This window comes from Drosophila teissieri, chromosome 2R (genome assembly GCF_016746235.2).
Source record: "Drosophila teissieri strain GT53w chromosome 2R, Prin_Dtei_1.1, whole genome shotgun sequence".
NCBI lineage: Eukaryota > Metazoa > Arthropoda > Insecta > Diptera > Drosophilidae > Drosophila > Drosophila teissieri.
Window position 1 is genome coordinate 6,381,371 of NC_053030.1, and position 16,852 is coordinate 6,398,222.

The 16,852-nt window shown below is 42.0% G+C and overlaps 1 protein-coding gene across 4 annotated transcripts in view; it reads right to left on the bottom strand.

The window, feature by feature from the left end:
* Positions 1 to 6,195, bottom strand: part of LOC122614985 (fasciclin-3) — a 72,337-nt gene extending 66,142 nt beyond the window's left edge. For all 4 annotated transcript variants that reach the window (XM_043789804.1, XM_043789806.1, XM_043789803.1 and 1 more), the window contains exon 1: positions 5,584 to 6,195. In XM_043789804.1, the coding sequence (XP_043645739.1) occupies positions 5,584 to 5,626 (43 nt within the window). In that variant the 5' untranslated portion in view covers positions 5,627 to 6,195. The remainder of the gene's footprint in view (positions 1 to 5,583) is intronic.
* Positions 6,196 to 16,852: the final 10,657 nt, after the last annotated feature.

Consider the following 16,852-nt stretch of genomic DNA (forward strand, 5'->3'; position numbering starts at 1 on the left):
AGTCTGCCTGACATGCCAGTCCATTCAATTTACACAGTCATGTAAATTTAATTAGAACTGCACATTTAATTAGTATATAGAAATCCCTAAGCCACACCCACACCCTCAAATTACAGATTACGATTTAATGCAGCAATTATAGAGCATTTCTGGTGTTCCTTCAATCGGTCACTTTATGGCGAGGCATAATATAGCAGAAAAATCATATCACATATTGATTTAATTTCCGAAGAGAAACGGAGGGAGTGCCACATGAATGGAAAGCGATGTAAGTGCAAATGTTTAGCAATTTCGACATTGATAAAATTTTAATTGAATTTATTACCAATAATGTCGATATATGCATACATGTGTGCCCGTAAGCCCAAAGATTGCATTATGGACCAGATTGTGTTGCCGCACACATTTTACATTTCCAATTACCTAATATTCAACTATGAATAGACAGCCCTCGCAGGGTTGAAAGCTGGCTCTATTGTTCGGGTTGATATGAATCGAACGTATTTAGCAAATTATTAGCAATTTGATTTTCGAGCATATTTTCTTGCCGTGCAGAGACTTGTGCGATTCGAATTGCATTCGCCACATTATATGCTTAATGCACCATACATACAATGGTGACCCAGTAATACCCAAGAACTATTATCAACATTTAGCATAGAGCATAGAGTGTTCTTGTCAGCAGATAAGGGACACCTTGTATACCTTCTCTCACCACCCACTCTATACTCGTAGTGTTGCCCACGTAAACCTTATCTAATCGTTCACATTTTCCCCATGCGACCCAAACAAAAACAGAACCAGAATACTGAATTCAGAATACAGAGCAACTTCTGAATGTGTATCGTGAAGAGGTAATTGCAGGTGAGACTGTTGCAGGTGATGTACACAGAGTGAAATTCTGACTAATTTAAAGAAGATGGTCGATTTGATATCGTTGTAAATACACAACTATTTCTTACATAATTTCTACTATATTAAAGAGGTGAACTATTATAGATATTTATTTCGGTAAAGAACTAAAGAAAGAACTTTAAGCTGGTTGTTCTCAGTGTGCGCCTTATCAACAGCTCAAATCGTGACCCAAATCAAAGCCAACTGCATTGGGCGCAAATATAAAGAATCAATGAGAACGGGAAAAAGCCAAACAAACCTGACACAATTTTCTGGGGCTGACCAACATGGGAAGATATAGAAGAAGCGTGCGGGGATATAGAAAGTTGAGTCAATCAAGCGAGTTTCTGTTCACGTCAAATTAGTCGATTACTGCCTTTGTACGCCACTTGCATGAGTAACCTGCGAGCTTTATGATTCACCAACAGCCACAGAATAAATAATAATTGTTTGAAAATGGAGAAAAACAATAAGTGCAATTATCATCGCAATTGTACGCTTTCATATAAATAACTTTGGCAGTGAAGTACACTATATAAGTAGTTTTGAAAAGGGGGAAGTCACTTATGAAAAGGGAATTACAACGAAACGTGCTGATAACCCTTCAAATTGAGGGCACACATATTTCTAGTATAACAAGTCTCGGAAGCCCCGCTGATTCAACTTTAAATATTCGTAATAGACATTACAAACTCTTTTTATTTTATGATTTCAAGAAAGTGGTTTAAATCTATTTTATTGGTTTCCCATCCCCATAATTTTGTCTCTTTTCATTACGGAACACCTTCAGAAGCGGATATTTTGGAACTCCTTTGCAATTGTGTCGGCCTTTGGAATTGTGTCGGTTTCCCTTATTTTGGCCACGTTTTCACGCTCCTGGTACGTGCTCATAAAGACAACTCAGTGCCGCCGAATCGATCATAAGTTCGCTTCATTGTGCCGAGACTCACACACACTTGTTTGCAGTTGCAGCCCGAAAAGCAGCAGAGGAAACGGGTAACTTTTCCATAAGCTGTGCAACTTTTTGCCGGCTTTGCCGCTTTTCTTTCTTTATTGTCCTTTCAACTGTTTTGTCGTGCGGCAGAGGAGCAGAATAAATAGGGTAGATCCCCCATTATATTTAATTTGCCTGGCATACGCTTTGTCAATATCGCACTACCCTCTCTCCCAACCCTTTTGGCCCGAAAATTCCAGCATGGCCCAAAGCGCTGCCAACTTCCTGGGCACGCACACAAGCTCACAGAGGGACAGACAAACATGCAGATAAACGCGTTGGTATATATAGGTATGTATGCACATGTACAAGGGATGCATGCAAAGAGTTGTTGTTGACAATGTTCAGTCATTTTTCAGCAAATTAGTCATGAAATTGTGCATTTCTATTTGTCTCTCGCCCAAATTGCTAAATTTGTAAATAAAAATTGGCTGCCGGCGATTATTCAGCCATATATATAAGTGCCAATGTGGAAATTCGAATTGAAAAATGATAGAGCAAATTTTGGGAAACAAATCAATTCGTTTGGAAAGGGATAAGCGTTGAAAGTTTCGGCATGACAATGTAGTTTTAATTATAATGAAAATTGAAGAAGACAAATATTTACATTTAAACTACATTTTCCCTGGATACATAGACTTATTTTCGAGTGCATTCAGAAATAGGTATCATTTTCATATAACAACTTTGATTTTGCTGAGGTGAGATCAATATAGATCCATCATAAAATACTCACAATTTGTACAATGCCCAACCATAAATCCTATATTGATTACAGACTTACAAGCCAAGCAAACAATAAAGTGGCGAAGAAAGGCATTTGAAAGTCCGTTAGCAATAAACCGGCTCTTCCTTTCGCAGCTTCAAGCGGGAAAACCCCCGCTTTTCATTTGGGAAATACCTTTTGGTAAACTAAAGCCCCCAGCGCGATAAAGCTTTTGTGTCCCATGGCCAGTCCTTTTTTCGCAACGTTTCAGTTACTGCAAAATTTTGAGCTGGTCGCTCGGACGCTTTTTTGTTGACCAGGTAGCAAAGCAAAAAGCCAAAATGAAACGATGTTATGAATATGAATGAGAGACGGAGGAGCTAGCCCTTCTCTGCGATTCCCATTGCAATTACCATAGGTAGAAAAAGAGAGTTGAAAATTATGTATGTCATGGGTGGGAGGGGCCGTGGGTGGTGTGGTATGAACTGGATTGCCAAAAAACAAAAAGGAATAGATATAGGGGCAGTCACAGTTTGCAGTAACAGTCACTGTCCGAGTCACATTTAGAACCAGCAAACTGGGCGAACAACACTGCACGTATTTAATTCAATGCCTGAATCTTTTTTGTGACCACACCAGCTGGCATATATGCACGTACGTATGTATATGTACAAAATATAGCATAGTACATGCCTCAATTGGTGGCCATTAAAATGCATAAATGCTGAACCGCTTTTTGTTCGCTCCTAGATGAGGCAGTCATAACTAAATACGTCACGACTGGAGCTCCTTTTGGCCATTTGAATTACTGTGAATGGTTTTTGGATGCAATGCCTTATTTACATGCTGCACATGTTGCAGTTCGTGTCTCCTTCATCCCTTTTTTATGTCCTTGCACAAAGAGCGTCCATAAAATTGAATGGGAAGTTTGCAAAGGAAATTGTGGTTGATTTTTATGTGGGTTCTGGTCATACACATATATAGTTGTGAAAGTGGAGTATGCCATGGAGAGTTTATTTTTATTAAAAAATGCGGATAGTTATCTCAAGAGCTAGTAATTTAAAGTCTACGTATACTTGGAGTATGTCCAGAAACGGTGGCGAGAAATAAAACATTTCGTTGGTTAACCATGCCATGTTAACAGATATGGTTTATAACAACGGGAAATTCAATTCCCTATAACATCATATAGTGTTTAATAATTTTATTACGTTTAAGCGTATCCTTTGGGTCGGATAGTTGAGTTTCCGGCCCATACCCATCTGAAAAAATGGTCCATGGTGCCCTGGCCGGAGCTGCATTAAACATTTATAATTACAAGACAACAGCCAGCCGGCAGTCAACTGATGCGATGTCTGCGATGCGTCAGTCCTATAAAAATGTAAAAGTATTCAGTGTGAAGTGGCAAAGCCCTGCTAGAAAAAGACGGAAACTGGCCAGCGGAAAGAGATAGGGAGAAGGAGAAGGGCTGAGCCTGCAGTGGATTTCCTGGTGTACTTTAGTTTGGTTTTTTCCGTGCACTTTTGCATTTACATTTTCGTAAACCTTTGAAAGGTTGCAGGCAGGCTTAGCAACTGAATAAAACGCGGCTGTCTTAAAGTCACGTCATGTGGGTGGTGCCATGGGCTCCATGGGTTCCATGGGGTGGGTGGCTTTACCATTGGGCGGTTCCCGCAGGAGGGGCTGTTGAATTGCCGAGGGGATGTGGCAGTAATGAGACAGCTGCAAAAGCAACAGCTTCATGTGCCGTATGCCGTGTGTTGTGCTAATGTTGTTAGGCTTTGGCATAAACCAGCATCTTCTTTTCAGCTAATGAGAAATCTGTCTCAGTTTCCCCAGCTAGCTCTGCACTCGTATATCCCTCTCGCTCTTCAAGGACGTAATAAGGGGGTACAAAATAATAAGCACGGACTGAAACATTGAAGGATTTTAATTAAATAGAACCGACAGCGTTTTTTGGGCCTTGACGGGGGCATAGAATTTATATCCGCATTCGTACGTGGTACAAAGAGATGAAAGTAATGCTCAAGTGGATGCTGATGTTGTCTCCTAATTTCAAGGATGCATGCTGGCTCAAGATGCGGCACTTAGAATATATTAAAAAAGGGGCGAATAAAGACTAATTACAGTCCAGAGAGTATTGAGATGTATTGCAATTCACAAGGTATTTACTTTGTGACATTTTTGGGGGGCAAGTGTTTAAATATGGTGAATCTTATGGTTTTAATAAAAACATTCCATTTGAAGATCTCATTAATGATCACATGTCGATACCCATAAAGTAAAGCTATTAAACAGCCTAATACTGCCATAAAGCCAAGCAAACCTCTTAACCTCTCTTAAAACACAAAGCTATCAAACCCTCTCACGTATAAACACAAAGCCAAATAAAATCCATTAAAGAGCTACTAAAGCTATCAATTACTATGCGTGAATCATCTGCGGCGATCTTTCGGGCAAGCCCGATTTCGTTGGAATTACTTTAGAAGACGCCAAAGACACCAAAGTGTGGTTGACCTTTTCAACCGGTGCTGGCGCATGGCAAATGCCAGCTGAACCCCACACGAGAAAGGTCACACTTGGCGCGGACACAGATTCGAAACAGCTTCGGTCACACTCTGAGCATGCGCAGTTGGAGCTATGGACCAAACGGGGTCAGCCGCCAAAAGAGGAGTAACTATCAATTTCATGGATATTATGACAGCGAACTTTTCACTCAATCATCACTTTCATGTAGACAACACTTTCCGCAGCCCCGCGGGGCGATGTCTTCTCATCAATCAAGTTTGCCGTTCAACTATGATATTTTTATACAGCTCGCTGGAGGTGAGAACACGTTTTCGGGGGGCATCTTCTTATTCAAATACATAAGTATCTGGAAGTAAGCTAAACTTTTTCACACATTCGCGCGGCTCCTAAACGAGCGCGTGATATCACCTCATGAGCGGGACTTTGGTTTTCTCTCCTCTGAGCCGTTGTTTGTTCTTACCTGTTAAGATGGCTGCGAGACATATGAAAACGATCCGTGACATGATTCTGCTGCTGACTTCCTTTGGCTTCGCGTATTTTTTCTGTTTCTGTTTGAGCGTGAGCGTGTGAGTGTGCGGTAATCCCGGGTTTGTTTTTTGGGTCTCCTTATATGTATATATTTTTTCTGGGTGTCACTTCGGCGGTTGGTTGCACTTGCTTTAGCTTTTCATGCATAAAATACACGGCCAAGTACTTTTTGGTGGCACTTTACAGCCGCTGGGGCTTAGGTTTATACTTTTTATGTGACGTGTGTGTGTGCTCGGGGTGCGCAATGTGTGTTTTGATTCTTTGTTAACTCTGCGGTACTATATCCTATTTTCAAGGGGTATATCCGATCGGTCGGGTTGCGCTAATCGAAGATTATGCCACACTCGTAAACACACACGGTGGGCCAAATGCCTGTGGCAGCGATAGTGCTCAATGGCCGGCTAACGCACACGGACGCAGGTTTAGGTTTATACGACGGCGAGCCGAATCACGATATCAAATCCCGAAATGCCGAACCTAAAAGCCGAACGACCGATGTGCCCACGCAATCCAAGAGCGACAGAGAACGACTGATAGGAGCAACAGTTACCAAACGACTGAATCCGCTGTGTGTTTATAAAGTTGCCAAAGCGGCAGCAATATCACGCGGCAACATGCTGCAGCAACATGCCACAGCAACATGCAGCGTATGCGTTTTTACATATGCAGTCGTCAGGGTTGCAGCTGCATGTTGCATGCTGCTGCCGTTCACAGATGTTGCTGCTGCATGTTGCTGCCGCTACATGCGCGACGAGCTAGCAGCATTGCTCGTTCTAGTTTTCGCCTACAGCGAAAATACCCTGTGTGCAGGGTAAACTGCAGAGGTGTATCGACTCAAATCTACTATTCTAACGTTGTGCTGCTAATTTAAAGCAACTGGAGTTTTTTATAATTTATATTTAATTACATTATTTAAGTCATTTAAGAAAATGGGTGCAAGGAGATTGTAATCTTTTATTAAGGCTTTAAATAGCAGCACAGTCTAGATAGTGTGCCTCAATAATAAATATGAGTTCTGTTGCTTACACTTTAAAGTTTTAAGTAGATTGTTAGAAATAACAAACTCATTACAGCTAAGCCTGTGTTGATGACACATCTATTTAGGTGGAAAAATTTGGGTGACTAACGTGTTCTATTTTTCTATGCATCGTCACTGGAGATCGAACTAAGTTTGTTAGCAAGGCGCTAATTTATTACTTATGGAAATGGCGTAGTAAATTATCTACTTCGTTGTAGAATAAGCCTATTAGAAGCCGCTAACAACTTGTATTTGACCCACATACACATATGTTTTGATAAATTCTTAGGAAGATTGGAGTTTTTGGCGGTAAGTATGGGAAGAACGTAAGAAAGTGAATATTTAATTACTTAAACGAAAAGAAAACACCAGGCAATAGTGCCACTTGATAATTTGTCAAAACCCAATAAGTTCAGGTTAGGCAAATCAATAAACACAAATTAGGTGGACACTGAAAAATTATCTTGGATCAACAAAAACAAGGAAAGCAGTGAATAGAATTTAAACAGTCCACTCCATACAGCGCAATATTTTTTGCCGCCGCCGTTCTTGTTGTTTAGTTTGATTTGAATTTGTTTGGCTCTTGTGTTGTGTATAGCCGTTGCAGTTTTGGCTCTTGTTGTTATTGCTGCTGCTGTTGTTGTTGTTGTTGTTGTTGTTGATTTGGCCAAGTTTGCTTTCAGGCTGTCGCCGCTGCTGCTGCAACTGCCGGATTTCTGTCTATTTGTCGTTTGATAATCTACCCCCTTGCAGGCCGCCTCCTTGGATTTCGCCGGCTTTTGTTTGCCTGTCGTGTTGTCGAATGGCACACATACAAATTCCAACCGAGAGCGAGTCTTTGGCACAGTGGCTCCTCGTTCTGGTTGCCGATTCCCAGTTTCCCGCTCCCTGGCGCAAATATTGAGGGCTGCCCGCTGCGTTGCCACAGTTCCAGATCCCCAGAGTCCCCAGAGTCCCAGAGTCGCCCGCAAAGGGACTGTGACCTAAAACCCACTTCGATTGGAACGATGTGAGTGCAGGTTCGATTTATGGCGAGAACAGTAAACAGTAGAAAGTAAACCAGGCGGCGTTGGAAGTTTGTAATAGGTATCAAATAGTGCGATCGTGTATAGCTTACCTAATAATTATAAACACATTTAACTAAATTATTTCATTTAAGTGAGCAAATGCTAGCACATCTTCTGGTTGGGTATCTACTGTACGTAACTATACTGTGCGTAACTCTAAAATGTCACATCGCCGGAAAAATATCAACTGCGGAATATTTAAAGTGACCCGTATTTTCGCACCCCCACCCTGTGCCATTTCCATTTTCGATTCATTGCCCCATAATGTATTTACTTCTGCATTATTACACTTGCCATCGTGCATCCCTGTGCCCCGCACACCAGGCAGCAAATAGTATTATCAAACATTTTAAATTTAATCAAAGCGCACACATTCAATAAGCTTTGGGCAATATTTGGACTTTGAAAAGGTAAGCAATGAAAAATGCATAGAAATCGCATACCCTATACGTTGCAATAGAGTCGCGTGACTTGTGGGAAGGAATATAGCTCCTGTAATGTTGATGTTTATAAATTATCATCTGTGAAAATGCTAGAGCATTTCAGTAAGTGAAGTTCCCCTCTATTTAGCTTCAACTTGAATTTTCAACTAATGTTTTTGTTTGCTAGGTTTGCATTTAGCATGCAATAAAAATATCGCATGCTACAAGGCGTGTGATTTCAGGGCGCACAGGACTGGAAATTGTAAATTCCTGCTGTGTGCTCGTGTCCATGGGCGGGCTTAAGGGGGGATGGGATCGGTTGGGGATGATAACAAGGGGAAGGAAGCCAAGCTGCTGGGAGCAGCCAGCATGTGTTTATTGCCAGCGCAAAATGATGATTATACGTAATGTGTAATGGTCAGAAGGGCGAAGGAAGAAGGGGGGAGCCGAAGGCGGGGGCGTAGCTTTTCCGTAGCTGTGAGTGCGGCGTGTGAAGCCCCGGAAAAGCAGCCGGAATAGCATCCAGCAGACGGCAAAAACAAACAGGCGTCCCCCCCTTCCCGCCAGTGGCACATCCTTGGTCTCCTTGCTATTTTCCTGCTGCTGCTGCTGCTGCTTCTGGTCCTGCTGCTCCAGAAACACTCTGTTCTCCACATGTGATGGCTGCATCGAAGCGGCCATGGCCCAAAGCAGCCAGAAACATGGAACATTTTTGAGGCTTGCGTTTAGTTTTTGCTTTGCATGCCATTTTACTTCAAATTTAAGCCTCCCTCCTAGTGACTTGGCCAAGTACAACAAATAGAAAAAAACATGCATTACAAAGAGTATCGATAATATAATATATGAAAATATTTTATAAAAGTGCAACCAGCTAAGATCAATTTAAATTTATATAAGTTTTTAAAAAACATTTCTTTTTTTTTGTAAATATTATTCCAAAATGTCAAACCCTCGCATTTGAACATTTCCCACACCTGTCAACCTGCAAGTGAATCTCATTACAACAGCATTGCAAGTCATTTCCATGACACCTCGCAGCCAAAAAATAAATAAAGTCCGCAAACCAGAACCGAACAAAAACAATAAAGGAACAGTTTATTGAAATGAGTAGCGCTTAGAAGTCCAAAAGTGGAAAATGTGGGGCCCGAAAGGTGTGGGCGTTATGGAAAACATGTAAAGCCAAAGAGCCAGGGGAGCTTTTCTATATGAAGTTACCCGAAAACATGTAAATTAAGCATCCAGGGGCGGGGGTGAAAAAATGTGGCTGGTGCGGATGAGCGAGTGAGACCTTGCATTACAATTGAGTTACGTTTTAGCCCTGTTGCCTTTGTGGCAGTAACTAGTTCGAAAAGGGGTGTCCTGGGTTCTGGGCTCCTTTAAAGAGGGGGGCGAGGAGTGGTTTGCAGGGAACCATGTTCATATTGTGCGAAACAATGAATTTATACTCGCAGTCCTCGTTGCCCAGTTTTTGTTGTTTTTTTGTTGTGTTGAGTTATATTTCTTAGTTTTACATAAACATCCAGGATAAAAAAAGTGATGGGTTTAACACAGGCGGAGTGGGGAGAGGGGAGTGGGGCTTCGGGCTGGAAAGTATAGGAAAAGTGGGCAGCAAACTGGGCAAAGCGAATAGTAAGTGCAGTTGGGGCGGAAAAAGAATGAAATACTGGAGTTGGGTCACTCACAGCCAGCTTAACACATTTGACTCGATTCGACTCGCTCCCTACAGCACTATGGTGCCACCCATGGAACCACCCACCACCCAACCACACCACCCAGCAGCCCCTAGGCTACAGATTAAACTGCGCTTGTAATGAGAATTTCTGCTCTCCACCTCGCTGATGATGCTGCTGATGAGGAGGCTGCTCTTGTGGGTGGTGCAGCCGCCTGGGTGGTGCAGCATGTGTGGGTGGTGCTGCACATTTCGGTGGGTGGAGGCTTGCGCCGCTGGCAATTTGCATTAAAGTCAGCTCCTTTTCCTGCCACTTCTCTGCCGCCTCCCCACACCCACGTCTTTTGTTGTGCGAAATGAGTGTGTGCAAAGGTATCGGGTCAGAGCTTGGATTTTATGTCACACTTAAAAGGAGAAAAAACGTATTACTGAGTCGGGTACATAGCTGTTCCAGGACTTGTGAATGGACTGTAGGGGGAACTGTACTAGTTTGGATGGAAGAAAGCCCTTTCATAAGCAATCCAGTTCTAGCACTGGAAAAAATGAAAAGCTTCAATATTTTAAATTCAAGTGAACTATTATTTTCGATCGCAATTACGTAGAAGAGACTAGCTTAGTTCTGATTTTAAAGCAATCGTGCACTTGACTTTATTGAACAATAATAAAACGAATTAAAATATTTTTAGTGTTCAATAGATAAGATGTATGCTGCACTTGATAATATTTGGAAACTATTAAAGCAATTACCCTATTTCAATAGAAAACTCAATAAATTGTTTAACATAGCAACATTTTCTCGGAGTGCATCCCATTTGAAACAAAAGTTTGCTGATGCAGTGCAACATGTTGCGGTCGGCTGCGTGCAATTGGGATTCGAGTGAGCATAAATTAAAAAGAGACGTCGTCCTCCGCGGGAGAGAGCTTATGAGTTGTCCTTGCCGGTGCACCCATAACACCTCCCACTTTAGCGCACCGCACCCCCTTTCCGCCCTAACCCCCCAAAGCCCCCTGCCCTGCGGCATCCAGCAAACTGCAAACTATTCGCACTTTCAGTGTTGCTACAAATTGAGATTTATGTGTGCGAAACTTGCACAACCTCAGCCAATTGTGTTTCTGTGAGTGTCTCCATTTCCCTGCCCCTCCCACCACTACTACCCTTCCGCCCCCCCGTCCATCTTCCAGCGAGTGTGGCCTGGTGACCGTCTGGGAAATGGGAAATGGCAACTGGCAATGGGTTAACAGTTTCCAGCTGTGGTTAAAAAACTTTGCCAACTTGTCGCCTTTTGGCACTGCCGCATTAGCCCAAAGGGGCGTGGCTGAGGGCGGATGCGGGAGGTCAGGGGAGCCAGGGAACCAGGGGCCAGGGGCGCGATGATCAGCACAAAGTTCTTGGCCAAGGGTTAAGGGAATTTTGGCTGTGCATAAGTACTTGGCTGGGAGTCTCTTCATCTGCGCACTTAACGATACAAATGCATATTTAACGAACGGGTAAGGCTGTGTGAGGCACGTGCTAGGTACGCAGAGCATCATTTAATTAAAAACAGTTTAATTGGAAAAGACTGGAAAATGTAAGATGCCCAAAGCTAAGTTTTAATGTAAAGATACAAATAATTAAAACTTCTTAATTAAATGTTTTTATCAAAACGAACTCATATATAACATTGTAAGGCATAGTAATAATTCACTCGCTTGCACAATACCCTAGAGTCGCATTTAATATGACTTAAATCATTTGCATTCTTCGTGTTTTATCAACATTAGTTTTCAAATCAGAGTCTTATTTCCAGTGGCTCCCAAATGTTGCTGAGAGATGCCTAGCAACTTTGTAGCTGCAGTAGTGATCTCAGGCAACATGCGACCAATGAGTTTCACTTCCATTCGTTTCAAATTGCTCTAACAGATTTGTGCTTTTAAATTTCATTACATATTATATTTACTATTTATACTATTTATATATAGAATAAAATGTAACTTTGGATGAAATTTATTGTCCAACAGAATAGTTTTAAATATTTATAAATAGTTTAGTGTAGCTTAAATAGAGTACTGTCCAATAAAGAGCTCTGTTAAATTTGACTGTAAGTTAACAGAATGTTAACCACTTCTGCCCCGTCATTTGTGACTGTACCTTTTGTTGTACCTGTTGTTGGTTTGGATTTGTTGTTGTTGTTATTTCCCTGGCTTTTTCGAATGCTCTTTACGCGCGCTTTTGCCCCGTCATCTGTATAAGTACGTGCATGTATGTGTGCTATATCTGTGTTAGCTGTATCTCTGTATCCGTATCTTTTGTTTGTTTGTTTGCCCTGGCTGCTACCATTTGCCTTACGTTTTTTTTCCAGACCACATTTTCTTTTTAACCAAAAACCAGCAAACGGTCAAACTTTAAAAAGAGAGGAGGTGCACTGCGGGCCAGAAAGAGACGGGTGGACAGCTGAAACCAAATTGTGACTTGGTCTTTTATTTATTCACTGTTTGCCAGCAAGATTACTCTCCTTTTCAGAAACTACGTGCAACGTTTGAGCTTTGTCTCTCTCTTCTGGTCGCCAGGCTAGATTAGATACAGTTGCATACGAGAGATACGGATACAAAGATACAAATTCCATGAGCTGCTATTTAGAGGGGGAGAAGCTGAGAGATGTATACTGCTTACTTATTTGCTCGCTCAAAAAAAGGTCAAACCCTTCGGCTACTACGCGCTCAAGCATCCAGCACTAAAATGCAATCTAATAATTATACATAAAACATAAAAGCAACAGCCAGGTCTTGAGCTAACTTCTGGCTATGTTCAAGGCTAAGCAGATCTACACTTAAATTATGTGAATAGTTTTAGCAGAAAAAATAATTATACACATTCAATATTTTTAACTATAATTTGTATATTTTAAGTTACAGATTTCTACATATTACAAAAAATATCTTCTATTTAGTAGATTGCATCATATATGTTTTTTGTAGTTTTTAAAAATGTTACATTACAATCTAGTCCACATATTGTATATATGTAGGTTCGAAATAAATACATATATAAAATATATGATATTCATATTTTGAAAGTTATATCCGTTTATTGCTTTTTATAGCCGTGTATAAGTAAAGGGTTAAAAACGAGTGGGGAAGAGTTGACGGCGTCGTCTGTCCCAACTACTTAACCTTTCGAGCGAGCCAAACTGCAGGAGATGGCTGGCAGATAGGAGCCAGGAACCTGAACCCAAAACCCGACACTGACATTAACCCGCCAACGCCAGACTCCGGCTCCGGACTCTGCCTCGGATTCAGGCTCAAGCTCAACAATTGCCCAGGGAACACGCCCACGCCCACGCCGACTCCGACGCAAAGGAAAAGGAGGGCGGGGAAAGTTGGTCGGGGAAGGAGCTGGGCACACATCACATGTAAAATGTTTTATATATGCTGCACCCACAACAATCCTGACATGGTTGCATCCAACCAGTTGCAGCATTCGCCTCGGGGAGGCTTCGGCCTCATCAGTACGAGAATTATCATCGTACTCCTCCAGCTTCCCACCTTCTTCATCATGTCCGTCGTCATCATCACCGCCTCCTTGGGCGTCATCATTTCCATCCAACTCATGTGGCTCATGGGCTCGTTTTTATCATGCATTTTAATGCGGCCTTTGAAAAGTGAAGTGGAGTGCAGCAAGAAGTGGAAAATAACTAAAGTGTCGCCTCGGAGACTCGGACTTCAACGACTTTGCACTGCGATAAAATCGTTATGTAATCAGGGCATTTTCTGGAAATCAATAAGAGTGTTCGTCAGCAGTTTCTGAAAGGACTCCCAAAAAAGTATTCAGAATTTCATCATCAATCAAGATCTTATCTCCTTTTTAGCAGAACTTATCGGGAAAGTAAAGGTTTTGGTTTGTTTAACTCTCGATCTTTAAAAGAGAGATCGATATTTATGATTTAGATTATTATATAACTCACTTAAAGTGGAGCTAAAGTTTTAATTTTAAGTTAAAATTGTTTAATTTCCCTCAGTGCAGCCACTGCAACTCCCTAACCAAAACTCCAAAAGTCTGCGTTTCTGTCTTTTGTCTCTAAAATATTATAAAACATAACAATAAGGCGAAGGCAGTGTGAAGTTTACTTTAGAGTCCCCATATCTGCCCCTCTGAAAACCCAAACCCGTTTGTGTCGTCACTAAAAAGTCTTGTGCTCCCCCCGAGGGACCCTCTTCCATACGCGTGGAACAGGTTTCCCCCACTACCATGCACCATGTAGTATACCACAGGCGTCTACTGTTGCAAGTCGCACCCAGTTCTCTACTCTAACTCCGTCTTCGAGTCATCTTTCCCTCGCATCTCCCGCTGATTCTTAAAGCTTCGCTTTCAATGCGTCTCAGTTCGACTTCGTTTTCTCTAGTTTTTTATTTTTGGCCTGGCCTAAACTAAACAAACCTGGTCCACAGCACAGCACCGTGCTCCCCCTTTTCCTTTCTCCATGTAATTGCTTTGCTGCCACACCGTAGGTGTCTCGTTTTCGGTGTTGCCTGGGGCGTTTATTGCCGCATTTACAAAATGTTACAAAAATTATGAAAAGAAGAGCAACGCCACCCACTCTCACTAAATGTTGTCGGTGGCTACGCACATGTTGCTGCTAGCATGTTGCTGGCGTAAATGGTGCTCCAATGAACTATGTTTCTGGATATCGAGCTATTCGAGGGTGATTAATTTGTAAGCGAGGATTGGTCAACGATTCCCAAATCTGTTTAACAATTGCTCTAATAAACAACAGATAACACTACACAAAAACAGTTAAAAAGACAGAAAGAAAAGAGCTACGGCTCTAGAATCAACATGCCTAATTCATCTTTCTATGTTTGCCGAGATATCGACGTCCATACGGACGACCAGACAGTCAGAACAATATAAGTATGTACTTTATAAATATGCATAAATAACTCACCTTCAGTTATTTAAAATAACTTAACAAAAAAAGGATATGTATATTATGTATGTATATACATATATGAATATTCAGTAAAACCGCTAATACAGAAGGAGTTTTCCCATTGACATACATACCTACACACATCGATGAGACCGTTTTGGCCACAATGTTGCTGTTCGCCTGTTGCTGGCTAAATTTCATTTCGTCATAGGCCGGCTTTAAAGTTGGCTTCTTGCTTGATACGCTGGGGATAATTGAAAAAGCCGGCAGTTGCACAGAGTCAGCCGAAACCGGGTAAGTTGTAATGCTGCCATTGCCATCTACCATCTACCATCTACCGTCTACCATTTACCATTCTCCATGGGCTTTGGGGCCCGACTTTTGTTTTTGGTTCTGGTCTGCGTACGTGATGCGATGTGATGTGTTGCTGATGCCGCGCTGCTGTTGCTGTTGCTGCTGCAGTCTTGGCCAACTGCACCGCCAGCAGTGTTGCCAGTTGACAACGTCATTACTGTTCTCAATTTCACATATCGCATGGCCAACTAGCACAAGCGTCTCGTCGCCACACAAAAACCCAGCGAAACTCCCGCTTTGGAGCGGTTGGGTTCCTTGTTTTCGAGCAGGCTAAAATCCAAGACGACGCTTCGCTACCTGCCATATGCGCTGTTTGCTATATGCTATGTATATGTGCTATATGCCGGGGTGTTCTGCTTTTGGCCATGGCTCGATTGCGACCCTGTTCTCCTGCCAGAGTCTGTTAATGTGTCGAAAATGTTACGAGCAGAAACATGTGGCTTGTGAGCTCCACAACTCAACGGCAGCAACGCCAAAATAGCAACAGAACCTGCACTGCGAGGAAATTAAGGCACCAAGTAACTATAGCCCTCTCTCAATTCAATACACAGAATACTTTTTAAGGCTAGGGTGAAAGATTTATCGAAGTTTCATATATATATTATATTTACTATATTAGTCCAAAAATATCTTTTACTAAATTTACTAACTAATTTAAGCTAACAATTCAAGAACATCACATTGTGCTTGTTTATTCTGTGAATCGTACTTCAAAGTTCCATGATAAATGAAAAGTATTTCATTTTCTTCATCACATTGCTCGCAGTGCATTAGCCACCGCAACTTTTGGGGGCTAACAGCAACATGGCGCTCTTTTCCCGGGCAACTTTTGATGTTCGCTAGACATAATTCTAAGAAAATTTTGACACTTTTGACATTTAGTAGTTTTGTCTACGCGCAGTCGAAGTTAGGGTTGAAGTTGAGCCGAGGGCCTCAGCTTTATCCATTGTCTTGGCCCTGTCCAGAACGCTGCCAGTAAATCCGTGAGCGCAATTAAAAGTTGCAACTACTTGGGGCCGAGAGTGTGGTAAAATTTGGGGTTTGGCCAATATCCAATGGTCAGCTGCGGGGCTTTGTGACCCGGAGGCAATACATTAGCCAACTGTGTTTGCTTTTGGCCTGCAATTTTATGTTAAACGAAAGTTGCCGAAGTTTGTAAGAGAAGGAGCAGTAAAAAGTTATTCCTGGACAATATGATATGTATTAAGGGCGTAAACTTTTCGTCTGCACAAGCTGAACTTTTTTTGCGGCTCGCATATTTGAACAGATTGAGTGGAAGTGCAGCAAAAGGTTTGGCACAGGGAAGGACACGCTGCCGCCCACCTGTTACATTCTTTTCAACGAAGCTGGTATACCCCGTTTCTCTACGAGCAACGGATGTAAAAAGCACACTCTATGTACCAAATCTTTAAGGGTTAAGAAATTAACAAATTACATTGTTTCAATTGTGTTGATCATATACAATTATGATATTGCCAATCCTTATTTCTACAAACGATTTCGATGCAAAAATGGGAAAATAAGGTTCGATTTTTCTAGCATTACTTTAACTTTAGTTACGGTTAAGCGAAGAGAATCTTTCATTATCTTTGGGGGTGCAGGAAAGGAACCTTGTTTGGGACGCACACCCCTCGTGCTGCATGTTGAATGTTTTGCCATTTTGCGGTGGCAAGTGATGGCACAGGTGGTGGGGCATGTTGCCGACTCTTGCAAATGACCGCAGTGCCTCTGAAAAAAGGGGAACGCATGTGGAAAAATCGAGGG